The 22,361-nt window shown below is 53.4% G+C and overlaps 1 protein-coding gene and 1 pseudogene across 7 annotated transcripts in view; one reads left to right on the forward strand and one right to left on the reverse strand.

Annotated features, from left to right (window-relative positions):
* Window positions 1-22,361, forward strand: part of Tnxb (tenascin XB) — a 65,138-nt gene that overhangs the window by 2,714 nt on the left and 40,063 nt on the right. For 6 of the 7 annotated variants that reach the window (XM_063239137.1, XM_063239139.1, XM_063239142.1 and 3 more), the window contains exons 3-8: window positions 12,885-13,295; window positions 13,587-15,143; window positions 15,526-15,641; window positions 20,200-20,356; window positions 20,522-20,785; window positions 21,353-22,069. In XM_063239137.1, the coding sequence (XP_063095207.1) occupies window positions 12,896-13,295; window positions 13,587-15,143; window positions 15,526-15,641; window positions 20,200-20,356; window positions 20,522-20,785; window positions 21,353-22,069 (3,211 nt within the window). In that variant the 5' untranslated portion in view covers window positions 12,885-12,895. The remainder of the gene's footprint in view (window positions 1-12,884; window positions 13,296-13,586; window positions 15,144-15,525; window positions 15,642-20,199; window positions 20,357-20,521; window positions 20,786-21,352; window positions 22,070-22,361) is intronic. The other variant, XM_063239141.1, reaches the window with a different exon arrangement.
* On the reverse strand, window positions 8,577-9,460 carry LOC100727236 (peptidyl-prolyl cis-trans isomerase D-like; annotated as a pseudogene).

Here is a 22,361-nt window from a genome sequence, read left to right on the forward strand (position 1 = left end):
CCGCAGGCCTGGCTCCAAGCTGAGAGGAGAACTGAGGCCTGGGAAAGGTCAGGCATCTGCATATGGTAGTCTCTCTGGGTTCTCTGGGGTTGGGGTGCCCTGGGGGAAGCAGTCTGTTGTTAGTCACCCTGTCTGGTATTTTGTAGCCCTGAAACTCCTTTTTCTTGTCTCAGAGGAAGCCAGAAAATATATGTGTTGGGAGAGAGGGGCTCAGCCCAGACAGCATTTCCCACCGCTGCTCCGCTGTGCTCCCCGGGCCTCTCTGGTCTGGAAGAGCTGGCACCTGCTAACCTAGCTCTCCTGTTCTCTCCCAGCAGGAAGACGGGCTGTATGCCCGAATCCTCTTCCCTGTCTCACCTTTCCTGCCACACTCCCGTCGCCCTTGCTTCCCAGTCTCTGCCTCAGAGAATCCCACCCACACAGCAGAACAACCATCTCCAGACTGAGGAGCAGGGTATTCCCTGCACTCAGTTCCTGGCACCACACGCACACAGTAAACAAATACATTTTTCAAGTGTCTGGGTGTGTAGCTCAGTGGTAGAGCATTCGCCTAACATGTGCAAAATAAATAAGTGATTAAGTATTCTTAGCATCCCAGAATTCCCACAGTGGCCCTCCGGCCTCTACCCCCAACGACAGCCATATACTTCTGACCCAGAACACCACAGCCTGTCACCCTCCCTCCTACAACTTCATCTAAATAGAATTACCCAGCACGTTCTCCTAAACATCTGGTTTCTTTCACTCAACCTCAAATTGGTAAGATCCTTCCACATTATTGCATAAGATTGTAGCTTATTCTCTTTGCTTTACTTATTCCACTGTGTGAATCAACCACAGTGTATTTGATCCACTGTACTGATGAAAGACCTTTGGATTTTTCCCAATGTGGTGGCCTGTGGGTAGTACTGTGGTTTGGGGCTATATTCCCTGGAGACACACCACAGGATTATAAGGTTTGCCTATGTCCAGATTAACTAAATTGAGTTGATCCTGCCAATTTTCCAAAATGCTTTACCATCTGCCCTTCCGGGATCTGCCCCAGCCTGGTCTCTGACTCTTCTGCTCTGGCTATTGTTTTTAATCAACTTCCAGTCTGACACTGTCCGTGGTCCTAGCCCTGACCTTGGTCCTGTTTTTGACTCCAGCCTAAACGCTAGTCCAGAGTATCAACTGGGCCTGCCCATCTCTCTCTCCCTCTCTCCCCATTTCTCTCTCTTCTGTTTCTTTCTTCTCTCCCCTCTCTCTCTTTCTTCTTTCTCTCTTTCTTTTTTAAGGTAGTGAGAGATTTTACATTTATTAAAGTTAGGAAAAGAAATATGCTCTGCAGATTTGGCCAATTAAAAGTGGGAATAGGAACAGAAGTGCGCGCTCTAGGGTATGAGCCCATACGATAAATGAGAGCTCAGTGGCCCCAGTGGCCGCCATTTTTGGTATCTCCCGCCCCTAAGGCTGACGTCAGGTCTAGGCCATCCTATCAGAAACCTGCTTGAGTTCTCAGGAGAACTGGAGAGAGCTTTCTCTGATTGGTTCCCGGTGCAGGGCTTTGGGAACTGTTTTTCTGCGCATGTTCTGGATCACCAAGATTGACAGGTCACATAGCAAACTGTGCTATGCCCTAATCTCCTACTTTATTTCCCTCTGAGAAATATAAATCTTCATGATTCTTTATAGGATGCTGAAGATGTGGAGATCTCTGCTTTCACATAATATAGTTACTTCTGGCTGAAAGAGGCTGTAGGCCCTTACTGGGGCTGCTCACTAGGGATTGTGTCCTAACTACCTTGGGCTATTGTGACTCACTGGCTGAGTTGGAAAAAAAAACCTATCAAAAAAAACCTATGAGAAAAGAGCTGGTGGGGTGGACTGTTGAGCTACCTGTTTGATGGGAGAAAGCTTGGTAATATTTTTTTAAGCGTGATGTTTGTCAAGAGAGTAGTTTTCAGATTTCTAAGCTTCCAGTGGTGGACAAAGTATGGCAAAAGTGGTGTTAAATAAATTACCAAAAGCCTGAGAGTTATGGCCCTTGCAAGATTACCCACACTATGGATCTAATCAAAAACAGGAGCCTCAATATAGGTGCCCATTTAAGCTGTGGGGAATAGAGGTCACCAGTGGTTGGTTACCCACACCTGGAGCATACTAGTGTCTTGACTTTTGAAGAGGAGCCTCAGGTCTTCCAAAGGTTCACAAGCTTTTTCATTTGGGTGGTCCTTTTCTTCAGACAGTTCAGGGGGAGCTGGTGTTATAATTGCCAGTCTTCCCCAGCATATGGTCCCTCTGCTCTGTGCAGGTCTAACCGAGGAGCTGGTCTGAGCTTGTCAAGCTTTTCAGCCCTGTTGGCAGGCTAGCCCTAGTCCTATGAAAATTCAAGTGACCATTTCACATGTAGGATTTTTATATCTTGTCACCGCATTCCTCAAGGAAGAACCAGCTCAATGTTTCCTCAGGAACTGGGACTAAGTCTAGAGTCTTGAGGGGCTGCAAGGGTGCCTTTCTTGCCTCTCTAACAGGCCTTTGATTTCCCAAGGAGACTTCAGACATGTCTCTTTGGGGTCCCTTGCAATGAATGTCAGTGACCTGCTTGGGAAGATAGATTGCCTCAAGGAATTGTAGAATTTCCTGGTTGTGCTTTATTTTACTCTTCAGCAAAACACTGTCTTTCCAAATTGGTAAACGGGATGTCAGTGCCAAGCAGGGTCATGTGTCTTGCTTTTTGAGCAGAGGCCCCTGGTGGAAGAGGTTTCACCTCAGTAACCTGTTGTGAAATGATGACTGTAACCCTCCTTTTGGTGTCCTTCTTGGACAAAGTTATTTCCACCACGCACCACACCTCCTCAGGGTCTCCGAGGGTAGGCCACTGAGGTCCTGATTCCGTATATGGATCTGGGAACTCACTTGTTCACAAGAGTAGGGTGCAAGTCTTTATGGTAAGCACAGGAGTGTGTAAAAGCATGGCCTGACATAGTCCCACCAGATAAACTCTGCTTTGGCCTTTTCCAGAACTGGAGAGTTGTCCCCAAATTTTGCTAGTAATCTGTGCCTAGTAAGGGAGTAGGACACTGTGAGATAATTAAAAACTCACGATTAAACATTTGTCCTTCAGAGTGACATGTTGGAGCAGGAGTGAGGAAGCTCTGACTAGGGCTCTTCATGACCCCAATTATGCCTATCAGTCCAGAGGAGGGTTTTCCAGGGAAGGAAGCTAAAACTGAAGGAAGTTTACTTATCCATGATTTCCAGAGTCACCTGTGGTTCTCTGCAGGAGACAGATGTTCACTGACAGGACGTTGTGGATTGTCAGAGGCCCCTTCAGTTCTCTTCATTAGAGCAGGAGGTGCGGCTTTGGGCCATCACAGCCCCTCCCAGGGAGCAGGGGCAGTTAGCACCCCAGGCCATGAGTAAGCTACATCAGCCACTGACACACAGAGCAGGGCCTGGGTGCAGCCCTGGGCCCAGTGTCCATTTCTTTGCAGGCCTGGACCGGCTCTGGCTTTTCCCATGGACAGTATGTGTCATGGTTTATGTTGGTGGCCCCCAGATCTCATACATTTGCATTATGCATTTGTGATTGGTTCATTGTCTAGCACTTAGACTGGGGGTGTAAGTGCTACACTGGCCTAGGGGTAGAGTCAAGATATAATATAATGGCAAAAAAAGGTATGTCTCACTCTTTTGCTGGTCTCTGCCTTGCTGTTTGCAGCTGTCATAAACTGCAGCCCTGACATGCCACCCTGCCTTAGAGCCAACTAAATATAGACTAAAATCTCCAAAAAACTATAAAAAATAAACCTTTCCTTTCCCAACTTTGGGCATCAGGTATTTTGTCAGGTATTAGTAAAAAATAACTATGACAAAAGTTGGTACCGAGGAGTAGGATCATTTGCTGTGACTATACCTGACCATGTTGTTTGAGAGGCTTTAAAAATGGCTTATAGACAGAGGTTAAAAAGGTCCAGACATATCGCCTAGATGCATAGAGCTAGAGCAGTTTAGGCTGTTCTGTAGAGGAGATTCTGGTCAGAGTTCAAAAAACCAAAATGCTGATAAAAAGTCTCATGGTAAAGTCCAGGCTTGAGAGATTTTTGCTAAAAATAAAGACTACATTGGTTGTTGGATTCCCCATGATGTGTGTTATGGCTTGGCAAAAAGTTTGTCTGCATTTTGCTCATGCCTAGAGACTTTTCCTAAGACTAAAACAAAGGGCAATAGATTGATTAATCTAAAAAAAAAATTTCAAAGCAGTCAAATGTTGAGGCTGTGGCATCGCTATTGCTGGGGGCTTTTAGCAGCTTTATGTTACAAATCAAGAACAAAGAGCCCAACAAGATAATTTACAACACTATAAATTTGGCCAAAGATTCCAAAAAAGCTGTAGATTATAAAGATTGGGTTGAGACTTTAATTGTTAAAAAAAAAAACAGAGATAAAAAAGATGGCCCTGGGGCATCCCTAAAAACAAAGGGTCCCCACCCTTTGCAGCCTCAAAACTGCAAAAGTAAAAAAAAATTTGCTCAATAAAAAGGAGGGTCTGGGGATTTAGCTCAGTGTCATAAGCTCCTGCCTTGCAAGCAGGCAGTCATGAATTCGACCCCTGGTCCTGGTACCGATAAAAACGAAAAAGACAAAAAAAAAAAAAAAAAAAAAAAAAAAAAAAAAAAAAAAAGCTGCAGAGCACCATGCTCCAAGATGGCGACAGAGGCCACATGAGGCTCCAAAATGGCAGCAAAATAAAAAAGCTTTTCTTCACAATCAAGCTCACAGAGCCCAATGGTCCAGACAATCGACCTCTGCAGACCCCCGCCCCCAAAGTCTGGCTACTGCTTCAGCTGACAACAAATCTTAGCAGCACCCACATGGTGCTGATTTTAAGTACAAAAAAAAAAATACACAAGTTCTGAGGATAAAACAGCTTCCACCTCGATTGCAAAGGGCCTGGGAGACCAAGCAGTGTGCCCCTAAAAAGACAATTTATAGAGATATAAGGGTAAAGCCAAAGATACAATAGAAACCCCAAAAGTTTAAAATAGCCAAAAACGTGGGTGCTCAAAAAAAAAGCTACAAAAAGTAAACAGAAACGATTTTTTAAAAAATCTGCAAAAGCTAAAATCCCTAAAAGTGCCATGGGGGTAAAATCACCCAAGCCTTTTAGAGCTTACAACCAGATTGCTTCAAATGCTAAACATAAAACTCTAAGACTTAATGTTTGTCCTGCTGGATGTTAGACTTGCTTTGTTTCCAATGCTTTATATTCCCCTGTTTACAACTTTTAAAATGATAGTGTTTATCTTGTTCTTTTACATTTCAAAAGTGTTTAACCTTGTTTCATTTATACAGGGGATTACTGTTTTAAGTTTGCCATAGATCTTAAAAGAGACTTAAGACTTAGACTTTTCAGCAATGCTAAAACTGTTCGGACTTTGGCAACTCTCGGAGATGGAGTAAATGTCTTTTGTATAAAAGATGTACATGAGTCCTGGGGGCCAGGGGTAAAATGTCATGGTTTATGTTGGTGGCCCCCAGGTCTCATTTGCATTATGCATTTGTGATTAGTTCATTGTCTAGCACTTAGATTAGAGATATAAGTGCTACACTGGCCTAGGGGTAGAGCCAAGATATAATGGCAAAAAAAGGTGTGTGTCACTCTTTTGCTGGTCTCTGCCTTGCTGTTTATAGTTGTCATAAACTACAGTCCCGCCATGCCACCCTGCCTTAGAGCCAACTAAATATAGACTAAAATCTCCAAAAAACTATAAAAAATAAACCTTTCCTTTCCCAACTTTGGGCATCAGGTACCTTGTCTCAAACACAAATAAAAAATAACTAAGACGGTGTAGCTGTGCCAATCGTGACAGCCATGATTTCGGTCTTTTTTTCCTTCTTTTGTCCTTGTGGATACCCTGACATTGAATGTGGCCATGTTCACTCATCGGGTCATAGGGTTCTGGGGTCCACCTGTAAACCTGCCTGGCTCTCTGAAAATACTCTCTGGGGCACTGGCCTCTGGTGGAAACAGACAGGAGAGGCCCATATCCCCCCAACAGACAGTGGGCATCTGAGAACAGCATCACCAACAGTATCAACTTCCTCTTCCTCAGAGACTTCTTTAATTACCATGGTTTGGAGGTCTTTCTAGAGAGAGAGAGAGAGCTGTAAAAGTCTGAACATATGGGATTTCACACCATTTATCTTGCCTTTTGCCAAACAGTCCAACTGAAGAATAGTCAATGCCCTTGTGCACTCTTACTGTTTCCCTGGGCATGGCTACCGGGATCTACTGAGAGTTTCCCACGGTGCATCCTAGGGCCCAGTGACTCCGTTAAAAGGTGGAGTCTCCCCAGGAGCTCCCTTAGAAACTCCTAAGAGATCAGGATGGAGCCTTTGGGGGAGAAGCCCTTAAAAACAGTCTCACCAGCCTGATCAAAGGCACAGTTAGGGTCGGGAAACCACCAACCAATTTTTCAGAGCTGTCATAAAATTTATCCAGTTTCTCTTTGCATTGCTTAACATCGACCCGAGAAGCCATTCAAATGGGGAATCAGGTGGAACGGACATTGTGTCCCCCAAAATGAGTTTGGTGAGCAGGAAAAGGTGTAGCCTATTTCTGGGTCAATCCCCAGCCCATTTGTGGGGATCTTACAGGTAAATGGCTACTCCTCATGGCAGAGCCATGTGGGTCACTAACAGGACAGGACCAAAATGGCGGCCAAACATCCAGAAAGGTGGCTTGAGATAAACAAGGCTGTGAGAAAGTGACTCAGGATAGCCAGAGACAAAAGGCCACCTAGGGCACAAGTGTAGATGAGATTTTGAGCACAAGAACTCTCCCAAAAGAGTGAGAAAGTTGAACAAAGTATGGGGGAAACAAAAAATGTGAGGACAAAGTAAGCATATTAAAATTCAGGCCATACACATGGAACCATCAAGTCCACCATTCTCTGGCCATTCTCCAGTGACCGGTCCCCACAGTGAGTAAACTGAAAACAGGAAGGAGAAGAAAGGAAAATGAAGATAAGCTTGAGGCAGAGCTGTGGGCCGCTCCTACCAGCTGGGAAAAACACAGAGATCACACAGGTCTCTTCTTCACTCCACATGGTAGGGCACACGAGGAAATGGTTCTCGAAGCCTCAAGAAGGCTTCTTGAGTTCCCCAGCTTCCATGAATTTTTTAGACCCTCCAGAGCTCCCTGCCTCTCCCCAGCAATCAACATCAGGAAAAAAATTTTAAAGGATTTGAGTCCTCTGACAACAGGAGGAAAGAGGAAAGGGGATCAAGACATCCCAGGAAAGAGAAGAAGGGGACATAAATGGTTGTCCTGTTTCTTGACTCCATAGACTTGAGAGAGAGACAAACAGAGAGAGAGAGAGAGAGACAGAGAGGCAGAGAGAGACAGAGACAGAGACAGAGAGACAGAGAGAGAAACAAAGCTGTGCCCAATGGGCCTGATTCCTGACTGGCTTTGTCAAAATATGTTACTGGCTCTTGAGGTTCTGGGGTCTCCTTTTAAGAGGTAGTTTCTAGGTTCCTTCTGTTTTGAACAAAGAATTTAGTCAAGACAAGTGCAGAAGGGAGTGAGGTTTTACATCTATTAAAGGCAGAAAAGGGGTGAGAGCCAACCACCACATGGGAGAACTCAAGGGTCTGGAAGCTGCTTTACTCGTATGGTTAATAAATATTTATTGAACACTCGTTATGGGCAAGATGCTAGGATACAGCAGCCAAGAAAAGAAACAGATTCTGTGCCTGATCCCCACTTATTTTTTTAATTTTTAAAATATTTTTGTCCATACTGAATATTGAACCCAGGGCTTCTATACTAAGCTCCATCCCAAACTCTTTTTAAAATTTATTTAATTTTTTATTTTAGGACAAGGTCTTGCTAGATGGTTTAGGTTGGACTCAAATTGGTAAATCCTCTTGCCTCAGCCTCGGGAGTGCTGGGATTACAAATGTATGTCTCCAGACCTGGTTTCCCCATAGTCTTTAACTTTCTAAACTAAAAAAAAAGTTGTTTTATTTTGTTGTTATGAACAGTTTTGGTTTTTTTAAATAAAGTTTTGTTGAAACACAGCCACATCCTTGCTCACACATTGTCCATGATGAAGAAGTTACCCTTGAGTTACAGAGTTGAGTAGATGTGACAGACCGGATGGGCCACAAGCCCTAAACATGTTGGTCTCTGGCCAGTCCCAGAACAGACGGTCTGTGTATTATGTACAAGTATAAAACACCAGCATGGATCTACCGCAGATCCACTAAGGATTGTGAGAAACATGATAAATATACAAATGTAAGTGTGCATCTATTCACTCAATAAGTTATGACTTAAGAGTTTAAAACCAGATTTGGCACTGTTCTCTGTAAACATGCAGAAAACAATTATGAAAGACCAACTTCACTGACATTTTAAAAAATATTTTTTATGAAGAGGGACACTTCAGGATTTCTGAACTGTAACAAGGAGGAACCAAAGCGTCAAAGGAGGCTCAGGGATCACATGTAGACGCATGTGACATTGTCTCGTTGGCTTAAGCTGCCTAACCTGGGCATCACACTCAGGCAAAAGTGAACCCTTACTAGGTGAACAGTTTTGTGTCCATTGCCTTCTCTTTTTCTTTCCGGGCCTTTGTCTTTTGTCTGACTTTCCACAGTTCTGCCTAGATAGCTTTACCCTCCGGTGCTATCTCTTGAGTTTTCTTAAGATCAGCCAATGCTTGATCATCTTCTTCTAATCCGAGCCATCCTTGAGCTCTGTAATACACTGCTTTGGTATTTGCTGTGCCAGACAAGTAACTGCTCCCTGCCAATCTGACATCCTCAGTGTGCACACCAGTGTACACACACACACGACAGTGTACACACACACCAGTGTACACTGCAGCCTGAGTCTGTCTGCTTCCTTAATAACAGCTCTGAACAATCCATATACCTGAAGACCTTTGTGTATTTTTCTAGTGGCTATCTTCCAGTTCTGAGATGTAAAAAAGGGTATTTCCAATGTTCTATGTCTTCCGTTGTTAATAAAATTCTATCTACATCTTTGAAATCCACATCAGAGTTGTCAGGGACATCTGGATGACTGTCAACAGAGTCCCAACAGACTGTCCCATCTTTTGGGAACATTTCCCCCGTGTCACCTTTTTGCAGTTCTCCACTTTCCATCGTAACTTCCCCATTTGCCTCTCCGTTTTCCAGTATCCTCACCACACCTATTTCTTCAATTGCTTGGCCAAGCGCCACCCATTTCCCTGCCAAACGAGGGGCTGGGGCTGTGGTGATACAGAACGGAGAAGCCTTTGTCTCCGCCCTGCATTTGCCTTGCTGGGTGAACCCTTGTGGTCATGCTTGTGGTGAAAGTTTTCATCTTCAAACTTTTTGCATAAATCCTTTCTCCACCTGTTCCATTCTGATTTGAGAAGTCTCCACCCTGAATTTCTTTTTTGAACTCCCAAAAATTCATCTGGCCACAAAAAGGACCAGACTTTCCTCAGGCTGAAGGGATTTGTGGGAGATGATGCTGGGCACGCTGCTGGCAAGAACTGCTGGAGTCTGCAGCTGCCTGGGGAACCTTCACACGGCTGAGCCCCGCCTCCAGCCTGAGCTTTCTTCACAGCAGCGACGCTGGAAGAGCCAGACACGGTGTGCTCGAGGGCTGGCCGACTCGAGGGCCAGGGGCAGCGAGGTGAGGGCTGGCTGGCCAGATGGCAAGGCAGCGTGGGACGGGAGTGGGATGCCGAACTCCATCTCTCCTGGAGCTCACTTTGTAGCCCAGGCTGGTCTCCAACTCGCAGCGATCCCCCTGCCTCAGCCTCCCAAGGGCTGGGATGCCAGACGTATGCCACCACGCCCAGGTGGTGTGTAGAGGTTAGAGTCATGGGACTGGACGGCGACACTCAGAGAGCCTGCTGCACATTAGAACCATCTGGGGAGCATTTAACAGAGCGTACAACTCAGCTCCTCAGTCTCTCTGGCCATGGCTTCCTCCAGGCTACCTATAGGCAGAGAAATACTTTTATTTGGCTGGGTGTGGCAGTGCACACCTAGAATCTCAACTACCCTGGTGGTTAAAGGCGGATCACAGGTGTGAGCCCAGCCTGGGCAACTGAGGAGGACCTCATCTCCAAATAAAAGTAGAAAAGTGCTGGGGACGTAGCTCACACGAAGCCCAGCGCGGCACTCAGACAACTGTGAAAACGGAAAATTCGGCCGGCTGGATTCAGTGACTGAGAAGGGCTGAGCAAGGAAGTACAGGGAGGGCCGTAAGTACAGGGCTGCCGGGCTGGGTGTGGCGCAAGGGAAAGCTTTCTAATTGTTATGTTTAGGGTTTAACTGCAGACAGTTAAATGCACAGCTCCGAGGTGTGCAGTTCCGGGAATTTTTGGATATATACATCTGTCTAACCACCACCCAGGTCAAGATACAAACATTTCCAGAAGTCTCCGGTGACGCCCCCATGCATGCTGCCCCTAGCTCCTGTTTTTACCACTGGGAATTGAGTCCAGCACCTTTGCACTGGGGTCTCCTTTCTTTTTTAAATCTAGACAGGGTCACTAAGTTGCCTAGGCTGGGCTCAAACTTGGTGATTCTCCTGCCTCAGCTTCCCAGAATGCTAGGATCACAAGCAGGCACTACCACAGCCTGCTCTGTGTCTAGTTTCTTTTGCTCAGCACTGTGTGTGTGAAGTCCACGCATCTTGCTGCATGTAACAGGAAGCCATTTCTCTGTGTGTATAATATTCCATTGCGTGACTCTGCCACAGGTCATCTCCCGGGGCTACCGTCAATGGACAATAGAGCTAGGCTGATAAGACAAGTCTTCCGGCCCCTGCAGGCCGGCTGGAGGACACACACGGGCACTGTCACTGGACAGCCACCAAGAAGTGCAGCTGCCAGGCCGCAGGCTGTGTGCTTTACAGATACCACCAAGCTATCTTTCCAAGGTTGTTCTACTGAGCTTATGCTTCTGCTTGTGACAGGCAAAGAGTTCCAAAGTCGTCCCTCTAATCTTAGCCACTTAGTGGCCATTGAATGGCTTCTCACTGTGCTTTTAATTTGCATTTTCCTGGTGACTAGTGATAGTGTACACCTGTTAATATTTGTTGGACTTTTGGATATACCCTCTTCTGGCTCCCTGTCCTGTGTGTGTGTGCTGGTAACAGGGATTGAGCTCATGACCTTCTGCTTGACAGCCAGACACTTATGCAGCTGAGCTAAACCCTCAGCCCCTGCTGTTCTGTTCCCAAGAGTTCTTTATTTTCGATCTTAATCCTCTGTGTGTATCTTATGCAGTTTCTCCCCTTCTATGGCTGGCCTTCTTGCCTTCTTGCTGATGTCATTTGGTGACCTAAAAATTCTTGTGCCGAGGATGTAGCTCAGCGGTACTGAGCTTGCCCAGCATGCATGAGGTCTTCTGTTTAATTCTAATGGAGTTCATTTTTTTTATGGTTTGGTTTTGTGTATTCCACTTAAGATATCTTTGCTCACTCCAAAATCATAAGGATTTTGTCCTATTTTTTCTTCCCATAAAGTGTTAAGAAAGATATTACAAATGCCAGGAGTGATGGCACATGCCTGTCATCCCAGAACTCAGGATGAGGCAGGAGGATCATTGAGACCAGCCTGGGCTACAAAGTGAGCTCAAGAGCACTTGAACTACATAGTGAAACCCTGTCTCAAAAAGACAAGAAGAAGGAGAGGGAGGAGGAGGAGGAGAAGGAGGAGGGAGAAGAGGAAAGGCATTGGGTTACCTTTCAAACTTAGATCCAAGGTCCATCTCTCTACGTAATTTCCACAACTGGATCTGTAATAAAGACTAATTTTTTGTATGTATCTTTGAATGACTCAGCATCACTAACTGAACAGACTGTCTTTTATCTTTTCAGTCATGGCGCAGGTCTGTCACTGACCGGGCAAGCACATGTGCACGGGGCCTTGTCGGGGCCCCTATTTTACCTTGTGTGTGGCACCTCTACAGCAAGCCTTGGTATTTGCTGATGTGTACCTTGAGTGAGAGGACTCTGCTGCTGTTTTGCTTTGTTTTTTGAAGGCAGATATTCGAATACATTAAAAGCTACAGGGAGGAGGGACAGGGACGTGAGAATTAAGTAGTACCCTGTACCTGCACCCGTGCCTGGCAATCAATGAACTCACTGTGCAGACACAGACGAACCAGAGTACAGGCTGCAGAGGAGAGCACAGCTACGGACTGGGAGAGAGGAAATGATCCCCGCATCACGGAGGATTTGAGAAGACAGGAGCCGTTCAGGGGTTGGGGGCTAGGGCTCCCTCCACAACTGTCACTCAGCACAGGGGCTGGCATCTTAGGTCCACAGACCTCCACGGGGGGACCTGCTCTCCTGAAGCTCCCCCCGCGGTGGGAGAAGGTGCAAACAAACAAACACAGCAGCAGACCCAAGGTCAGGCCTAGCAGATGCCTGGAGGAGCGAGCAGGCCTTCCTAACAGAGCCTGGGGCACCTCCCAGGACAGGTACAAGGGCCCAGCCCCGTGAGTTAAGATCTGACCTGAATGAGCCTGGCCTCTAAGAGCCCAGTGCAGAGAACCTGGAGCACACAGTGCAAAGGCCCTGAAGCCAGTGAAAGCTTGCAGTGTTTGTGGGGAAAAACAAAGACCAGGGTGTGTGCAGGAGGGGATGGGGGACAGCTGGTGTGGGGCAGGGAGCAATTATAAGCCAGCTAAGGTCAGAAAGAGAGGTTGAGCTGGATCTGCCCAGAGAGGGCACCCTGTCCTGGGGCTGGGCGTGAGGTGGGTGGACTTTCATGAGCAGTCACAAGCCATAGGACGATGCACACGTGTGGGGTGTGCTTTGTCTCCTCCCAGAAGCACCTCTCACACTGTTTTCTGTCTGTCTGTCTCTTTTCCTGCAGCCTTCAGGACGATGCCAGCCCAGCGGCCCCTGACAGTCAAGCTGGTCCTCCTGGTGCTGCTGGGCACAGCCGGAGCAGGACCCTTCCCCCCGCGGTTCAATGTGACGCTCCCAGCACCACGGCCCCCTCCCCAGCCAGGGGGCCGCATGGTGGGCGCAGAGGAGGGGCGCCCCTCCTCTCAGCACTATGAGCACACGGTGGAGGGAGGGGAGAAGCAAGTGGTCTTCACCCACCGCATCAACCTCCCGCCCTCCTCGGGCTGTGGCTGCAGCCCGGGCGCGGAGCCCCCTGCCCCTGCCTCGGAGATGCAGGCCCTGAGGGTCCGGCTAGAGGTCCTGGAGGCGCTGGTGAAGGGGCTGAAGGAACAGTGCGGCGCGGGGTGCTGTCCCCCGGCTGCCCAGGCGGGCACAGGTGAGCAGGGTGGAGGCAGAGGGCGGAGGGAGACAGGGCCAGCCCTACCCACGAGGGATCCTGGTGTGCCCCTTCCAGGATGTCAGGGCACGGCTCACAATTAGGGGAGTGGAACGGGGTTGGATATCAACCCAAGCATTTCACTGCCACACACGCACACGCACACGCACGCGGGCGCTACGAGGGCTTTGGGAAGCAAGGCCTGCCCTACAGCAGCCCCTACTGTGGGTGCACCCCACGGGCCAGGCTCTCCCCGCCCAAGCTGAGGCTGCGCCTCTTGTCTCTCTCCAGGCCAGACAGACGTGCGCAGCCTCTGCAGCCTCCACGGTGTGTTCGACCTGAGCCGCTGCGCCTGCTCCTGCGAGCCTGGCTGGGGCGGGCCCACCTGCTCGGACCCCGTCGCCAGGGCCTCCGCCCCCTCCCCGCCCTCAGCACCCACTTCTTGCCCTGATGACTGCAACGATCAGGGTCGCTGCGTCCACGGTCGCTGCGTGTGCTTCCCCGGCTACACGGGCCCGAGCTGCGACCGGCCCTCCTGCCCCGGGGACTGCCAGGGCCGCGGGCGCTGCGTGCAGGGCGCATGCGTGTGCCGGGCGGGCTTCACGGGCCCCGACTGCAGCCAGCGCGCCTGCCCCCGGGGCTGCAGCCAGAGGGGGCGCTGCGTGGACGGGCGCTGCGCGTGCGACCCCGGCTACTCCGGCGAGGACTGCGGCGTGCGCGCCTGCGCCCGGGACTGTGGCGAGGGCGGGCGCTGCGTGGACGGGCGCTGTGAGTGCTGGCCTGGGTACGCGGGCGAGGACTGCGGCATGCGCACGTGCCCACGCGACTGCTGGGGCCGCGGGCGCTGCGAGGACGGCGAGTGCATCTGTGACCCCGGCTACACCGGCGACGACTGCAGCGTGCGCGCCTGCCCCGGGGACTGCAGCCAGCGTGGCCGCTGCGAGGACGGGCGCTGCGTGTGCTGGCCGGGCTACACCGGGCCCGACTGTGGCAAGCGCGCCTGCCCGCGCGACTGCCGGGGCCGCGGGCGCTGCGAGGACGGCGTGTGCGTGTGCCACGCGGGCTACGCCGGCGAGGACTGCGGCGTGCGCACCTGCCCTGGAGACTGTCGCGGCCGTGGCCGCTGCGAAAGCGGCCGCTGCGTGTGCTGGCCCGGCTACACCGGCCGGGACTGTGGCACACGCACCTGCCCCGGGGACTGTCGCGGGCGCGGGCACTGCGAGGACGGCGTGTGCGTGTGCGACCCGGGCTTCGCCGGCGAGGACTGCGGCGTGAGGCGGTGTCCTGGGGACTGTCGCGGGCGCGGGCGCTGCGAGGACGGCGTGTGCATGTGCCACGAGGGCTACACGGGCGAGGACTGCGGCGTGAGGCGGTGCCCGCGCGACTGCAGCCAGCGGGGCGTGTGCCGGGACGGCGTGTGCGCCTGCTGGGAGGGTTTCGCGGGTGAGGACTGCAGCACGCGCGCCTGCCCCTCCGACTGCCATCGGCGCGGCCGCTGTGAGGATGGCGTGTGCGTGTGCGACCCGGGCTTCGCTGGCCCCGCCTGCGCCATGCGCACCTGCCCTGGGGACTGCCGGGGCCGCGGGCGCTGCGTGCAGGGTACGTGCGTGTGCCACGCGGGCTACAGCGGCGAGGACTGCGGGCTGGAGGAGCCTCCCGCCAGCGCCTGCCCAGGAGGCTGCGGGCCCCGTGAGCTGTGCCGCGGCGGCCGCTGCGTGTGCGTTGAGGGTTTCCGAGGCCCCGACTGCGCCATCCAGACGTGCCCAGGGGATTGTCGCGGCAGGGGAGAGTGTCGCCAGGGCAGCTGCGTGTGCCACGATGGCTTTGCCGGGGAGGACTGCGGGGAAGGTGAGCCACTGGGACTGGGGTACTGGGAACAGAATTACTGGGAAGACCCGAGCCTGGGGAGAGGAACCCAGTGACCACAGGATGGAGGGTGACCCCACGTTGGGGTGAAGGGATCACGGTCCACAAGGGGTGGCAGAACCGTGGGGCCAGGCCAGCAGGCAGGGCCGGCCTTGAGACCTCGGAGGAGGGGATGGGGGCCCCATCAATTGTCCCCATCCTGTGCTTCTGGGGATGCGAAAATAGGAGTCACATGAACCCTGATCAGGCCACTGCACAGACAGTGGGAGGTCTGTTAACTCTAACCCTGAGTGGTGGAGCCTGGTGGTGAGCAGGAGGGCCCCCTTGGGCTGACCCGATTCTCCTACCTGATTCTTCTACGCAGAAGTGCCAGCCGTTGAGGGCATGAGGGTGCAGCTCCTGGAGGAGACCACAGTTCGGACAGAGTGGACTCGGGCTCTTGGCCCCGTCGATGCCTATGAGATTAAGTTCATCCCCACGGTGAGGGTTGCTGAGCTCCAGGAGCGGGCGGGTGGGCAGCCCCAGGAGAGGGGGTATGTTGTGCTTCCTTTGTGCCCTGTGCCCCAGACGCCACAGCATCATTCCCACCTCTGAGTCCCTTTCCCACCTCTCATTCCCCCTACCCTGATCCTTAACTCTGCTCTGACTTCCTTGTTTTCCTGTGCCTTCTGCTTTGTGCATACACCCCTTAAATTGAGAGGGGCTGCTGGCCAATTCCTGAGCATCAGCGTTTTGTGGAGTTGGCAGATACTAACTGCGGTCTCGAAAACTGGTGGCAGAAATTTGTCAGGGAGTTATATTTACAGTCCAGGGGGCTTTCCCACTGAGCTACATCCTTAGCCCTATTGACTGATTGATTGATTGTGTTTTGAGTCAGAGTCTTGGTTTAGTAGTTCAGGCTGGCCTTGAACTCACAGCCATTCACCTGCCTCAGCCTCCCAAGTGCTGGGATTGCAGGTGTGCGCCACCACTTCTGGCTTTTATATTTTGAGACAGGGTCTCATCACTATCTTGCCCATGCTGGCCTCAAATTTGTGATCTGCCTCCTGAGTAGTGGGGTTGCAGGCAGCAGCAACATACCTGGCACATTTCATCTGCCTTTTTTTTTTTTTTTGGTCTTTTTGAGACAGGGTCTCGCTATCACTTTGGACTGGCTTTGAGCTCACTTTGTAGGCCAGGCTGGTCTCAAACTTGCAACGATCCTCCTGCCTCAGCCTCCCCAAGTGCTGGGATTACAGGCATGCACCCTCCCCCCCCCAGCCTCTGCTTTTGAAAATTATCTTTTTTATTATAAAAAAATTAAAAATGCAAACCTAGTGCAAAAATTTAGAAAATATAGATAAGGAAGGAAAAACAGAAGGAAGGCGGGAAGGCAGGAGGTCAGGAGGAGGCAGACTACATTCAACTGTGCTCACTTCTTGGTCCGGATAAAGGGCTTGCCTTTGGTTCTGTTCAGCGTCATCTCTCTTGGTTTGGGCCAAGCTGTCGAGGCTGTTGCAACACTTCTGAGCCTGGGAGCTTGCTCTCCCCCTCCATGTCTCGAGTGCATCTCAGCACTTTTTCCCTGCCTCCATCCAGCTTGCTCTTAACACACTGGGTGGCATGGAGCGGGGACGCCCTTTGGGCGGATTGGGCTTTCAGGACACGGCTGTTCCCCAGGTCCAGATCATCTGATCTCCCCCGTCCAGCTGGTGTGTTCCTGCGCCACCTCACTAAAGCGACAGGAGGTGGGCCGTGCCCAGCCAGGGTGCTGGAGAAATAAGCAATGGCCTGGGCTGAAGCTTCAGAGGGCTCTGGGACAGAGGGGACCATTGAGAGGGGCTGGCGCCACCAGGGCCCAAGGCCTGGTCTTCTCACGGCGCACCCTCCCAAGCCTGGCCGGCCCCCCACCATTTTGGTCCCTATCACTGTAGCCAAAGTGGAGCCCTTCTATCCCTGCTCTGTGGCGCAACCAACATCACTTGGGTTTTTTTCTTCTGTTTAAAAATTACTTTTTTGTTATAAAAATAATTTAACCACCGGACAAGAATTTGGCAACTAGAGAAAAAAGAACTAATTCTTGGCTGCTTCACTAAAACAAGCACTGCTAACTTTTAAAGTGTTTCTCCTGCTTTCTTCTGTGTATATATTATTTACAGAGCACTAAGCTGGAGCGAGCAGAGCTTTTAAAAGGAATTTTCCTAACAAACTTCAAGGAACAAAGACTTAGAATAAACACTTGCCATAAGCAAGGCTTTCGGGGCAGCGTGGGCTCCTGCTCTGGACACAGATTCATCCTTGCAAGCTGTCAAGCTGCCTAGCTCTCCTGCCCAGCCCCAGTCCGCGCAGTCCCCGCTCCGCTGGTACCAGGCTCAGCCTGCTCTCAGCTCATGCTCAGCCACTTCTGGTCCCCTGGGTGTGAGAGAGTTCCCATTAGTTGGTCTCCAAACACCTGTCGTGGAAGCGGACCAGCCAGTCCAGCCTGCAGAGCCTGTCTCCCCGCTGTCCGGCTGCCCCTGGCCTGGGGCCTTTGCCTTGACCACTGTGCTCTGCCTTTCTGTTGGTGGCTTCCTGTCCTCTGCCCCTGCCATCTTCCTTCCTGTCTACCTCATCCCGTTCCCCTTTCCAGAAGCACACTCCCCGCAGCAGGGCCACACCCCATAGCTGGAACTGTCCTCAGAATGCAGAGGAGCACAGCCCCTCCTGTCCCTGCACATGTGACACTGCCGCTCGGACCTGGCCAGTCTTGGTTGTTCCGTGTGTTCTGTGACCCTCGGTGTCAGCATTATGTTGGAGCTCAGTAGAAACGTGGCTTGTCAGACTCCCGAATCCAGGCGGCTGCCCGGTGTGTAATAGCCCCACTGTCTATGAGCGGGAGAGAGCCGGAGTGCAAAGGGCCTGAATTGGAGTGCCCTGAATTGCAAGGCAGAGCGGGTGTTCCCTGTTGGTGGTATAGTCTACAGCCCGAAATGGGCTCCACCATGTGTCCCCACTGGCACACAGACCTTGGACACAAAAAAGCTTTTTCTCAGCTCAGGTCTCATATAAACATGGAGACAGGAGAGGGTCCAGCCAAGGTGGGGTACTGAGGTCAGAAGCCTGCCAAAAACACTCAGTGGGGAGCCAAACTTTATCAATATGTAGAGCCAGCTGCCAACGACCGGCCTGGAGAGCCTGCCTCAGGCCAGGGAGACACTGGTTGGCCCACAGAGACTGTCGGGGTGTGGAAACTGTCTACCGAGGGCTCTCAGAAGCTGCTGGGAGGAGACACACAGGTTAATCCAAAGGCGCGGAGGGACACTCTGGTCCGCTGGCCTGGGTGAAAGACCCGGACATCAGCAAAGAGCATCCCAGGGAGGAGAGGGTGTATGTTGGGAGACAAAGACAGGGACTGTGAGGCCCATGGCAGGTAATTTCAGAGAAGGCCGAGGGCTTCACAGGTGACGCGTAGAGGCCAACTCAAGCTTCCCATATGGGGTGTTCTAGAGCAAGGTACCCAGGAAAAGAACGGGGTCCTCTGTGCCTGGGAAAACTTCAACCCAGAAAACCAGCAAAGCTTTATTTTAGCCAGGTGTGGTTACACACTTGAAACTCAGGGGTCCCCAACACCAGGGTCATGAACCCTCCAGTCCATGGTGTGCGTTGGGAACGCAGAGGAGCTGAGCTGCTGGTGCCCCTCAGTGACTTAGTGGGAACCTAGCTCAGAATTTAAAACTGGAAAAAGGGCTGGGGATGTGGCTCAGTGCAAGGCCCTGGGTTCAAACCCCAGCACCCCCCAAAAAAACCTCCTTTAAAGCTTTATTTTATCCTGAACCTAGAAATCCCTAAGTGGTCCTCTCATCTGTTTTTTTTTTTTTTTAACGCTTTTTTTTCCCCCTTTTTATCAGTACCGGGGATCGAACTCACGACCGCCTGCTTGCAAGGCAGGTGCTTATGCCGCTGAGCTAAATCCCCAGCCCCCTCTCATCTGTTTTTATACTTTGGCATTTACTTGTGTCGGTTGCCCCACAGTTCTCTCTGTGTAGGAGAGCACCTCTGAAAATCTCCAGTTCTTGGCTGAATGGATGTGTACCCATCACAGCCAACATAGCTGAGCTGAACAGAGTGTCTCCCGCGGCTGGCCTAGCTGGGCAGCTCAGAAACTCAGGGCTGCTCCAGTGCTCACGAGGGCAGCTCCTCCCCTGCCTCCTGCACCCTACATCCTGCACCCTGCACCCTGCACCCTGGGAGACCCTTTCTGGACCCGAGGCTGCCAGAGATATCCTGGAGTGGGGCACGATATAGCATGTTGCTGCCTTCACAGCGGCGAGGGAGGACGGTGGCTTTCCTGAGGGCATTTTCATAGATTTCCGTGGGATGCACCTTAGCTCCTGGAGGAAGAGCTATCCAAGGACAGGGCAGTAGCTTGTATTTTCCTTGTCTCTTATGCCCAGCACCATGCCAGGGACAGTATCAGCCATCAGGAGATATGCTTGTGGAGCATTCAGCAGGCAGGGATGGTTTTATGGGTCTACGAGCCTGCCCAAAAGTCCCTGAGGGAAACATGAGCAGGTCACATGGCCGCATGCAACCGTCTAGGGGAGGAGGAATCGGCTGCTGCTTTGTCTGTTCAGAAAAGACAAAGCTCAGGGGAAGCCCCTGTGTCCAGGAGGCTGGGGTTGCCAGCCGCGGGACAGTTTGGGGATGCATGATCAGATGGGTAACCAGGGAGTGAGTAGAAGAACCGTGGGAGAAGCAGGGCCACAGTTTGTGCTGTGGGTGGGCTGGTAAGAGCCTAATCCTGCTGTGCCTCGGTTTCTTTGTCTATAAAGTGGGACACACAGACTATGTCACAGGGCTGTTGCAAGGACTGAGTGGGCTCACACGTGTAAACCACCCAGAGCAATTGGGGGCGGAGTGAGGTACGGCTGTCCATGCACCGAGGTTAATTTCCATGCGCCCCATCTTATACAGCACCAGGTTCCACACAGTCCACGTGGACTGCTTAGGGGTGGAAAAGCAAGAGGCTCAGGGAGAGCGTACCAGTCCCTGATCCACCCGGCCACCCTCTCTCTCACAGGTGGAGGGAGGGAGCCCCCCATTCACAGCACGGGTACCCAGCTCTGCCTCTGCCTATGACCAGAGAGGACTGGCACCCGGGCAGGAGTACGAGGTCACCGTCCGTGCCCTTCGAGGGACCAGCTGGGGCCCTCCCACTTCTAAGACTGTTACCACCAGTGAGAGGCGGGGCCGCGGGGATGGGGCTGTGGGCATGGGCCAGGGGAGGTCTGGGTTCAGGGTGGGGGACTGGAAGCCCCGGAAGGGGAGTGAGGGGCCAGAGGGGGTTTAGGACCTGAGAACCAGACTGACTGTCTGAGCCCCCCTCTCTCTGACCCGGCTAGTGATCGATGGTCCCCAGGACCTCCGCGTGGTGACTGTGACACCAACCACACTGGAGCTCAGCTGGCTACGCCCTCTGGCCGAAGTGGACCGATTTGTGGTGTCCTACGTCAGCGCTGGCAACCAGAGGGTGCGGCTGGAGGTCCCCCCGGAAGCTGACCGGGAGCTGCTGACTGACTTGATGCCAGGCGTGGAATATGTGGTGACGGTCACAGCTGAGCGGGGCCGGGCGGTCAGCTACCCGGCATCCGTCAGGGCCAACACAGGTATGGCCACCAGGGCCAAAGCCAGAAGCTCCTGCGAGGGGGGGGGGTGCTGTGGGGGCGCAGCAGCTGCCCTGCTGTTTGAACCCAGCGCCCTCAGGAAGGAGTGGGGTGGGCTGTGAGGTGCACTGCCGCGGAGACAAGCAGGAAACGTGTGTCCGTCCCGCCGCTCTGGGAGGCAGGTCCTGTCCTCACGCAGCTGCAGAGCCAGCTCTCAGGACCGGGCTGCGGGAGCTGGGTCTCACTCCCCGCTAACCCTCGAGGTCTCTCAACAGCCACCCGGACCTTTGCTTTCTTTCCCGTGACGCAGGCCGCCCACCCGGCTGTAACTCATTTTCCCCTCGTCCCCGTCCCTGTCCCCTTTCTCTCCACCAGACACAGGCCCCGGCCCGCTGGCTTTTCTTTCCAGGGTACCGAGAGCCGTGGGCTTGGGGCGCCGCGCAGCTCCGCTTCTCTTTCCAGGAGGAGCCCGGGGGTGGGCGCAGGCGGGCAGGCGGGCGGGCGGGCGGGCAGGAGCGCGGGCCGGGTGCCGCCACTGACGACCTCCCCTTCCCCTCTCGCCCTTGGCAGCGCCGGCCCCCTACCACTACCCGGAGGTGCGGCCCCCGGCGCCGCCACGCTCCAAGCCCCGCGCCCGCCCCGCGCCGGCCTACACGCCGCCGCCGCCGCAGGCGAAGCCGAGCCCCGCGCCCAGCCCGTCCCAGCCCCCGAGGCGAGCGTGGGGCAACCTGACTGGCGAGCTAGGCCGCTTCCGCGGGACGGTGCAGGACCTGGAGCGCCACCTGCGGGCGCGCGCCTACCCGCTGCGCGCCAACCAGACCTACGCGGGCGTGGCGCGCCACCTCCACGAGCTCCTGCGCCGGCGCCTGAGCGCGCCCGCCGGCTCCCCCGCGCCCCCGCCGCGCCCCGCGGCCAGCGCTGCCCCGGGCACCACCAAGCGGGACTCCAGCCGGGGCGGCCCCGGGCCCGCGCCCCAAGGCCAAGGCGAAGGCGAAAGCGGCCCGGTGGCGGCCGCGTCCCGCCACCCCAAGCCCGAGGTGCTGGGCAGCTCCGCCGACGGCGCGCTCCTCGTGTCCCTCGACGGGCTCCGCGGCCAGTTCGAGCGCGTGGTGCTGCGCTGGCGGCCCCAGCCGCCCGCCGAGGGCCCGGGCGGGGAGCTGAGCGTGCCCGGCGCCACGCGCACCGTGCGCCTGCCTGACCTCAGGCCCGGCACCACCTACCACGTGGAGGCGCACGGGGTGCGGGCGGGGCGCACCTCCAAGTCCTACGCCTTCGTCACCACCACAGGTAGCGTGGGCTGGGGCGCCGGGACCCCCACCGCCACCCCATGGCGCGCCGCCTGCCTCTGAGCCTGCGCCGCGCCTTCCCCGCCTTTCTTTCCTCAGGCCCCCGCCCAGGCTCCAGCGACCCCAGAGCCCCCACCCCACCCGCACTCGGGGGCTCCGGTGCCCATCCGCGTCCCCGGGGCCCTCGGCCGGGAATGCTGTGCCAGGCCTGGGAGGGGCCGTGGGCGGCAGAGTAGGACGGAGCCGCGCAGCTTCGCGGCCCGCGGTCTGAGTGGGGTTTGGCCAGAGCCCGC

This window comes from Cavia porcellus, unplaced genomic scaffold, assembly GCF_034190915.1.
Source record: "Cavia porcellus strain 051 isolate PalLab524CR breed Dunkin Hartley unplaced genomic scaffold, mCavPor4.1 scaffold_28, whole genome shotgun sequence".
NCBI lineage: Eukaryota > Metazoa > Chordata > Mammalia > Rodentia > Caviidae > Cavia > Cavia porcellus.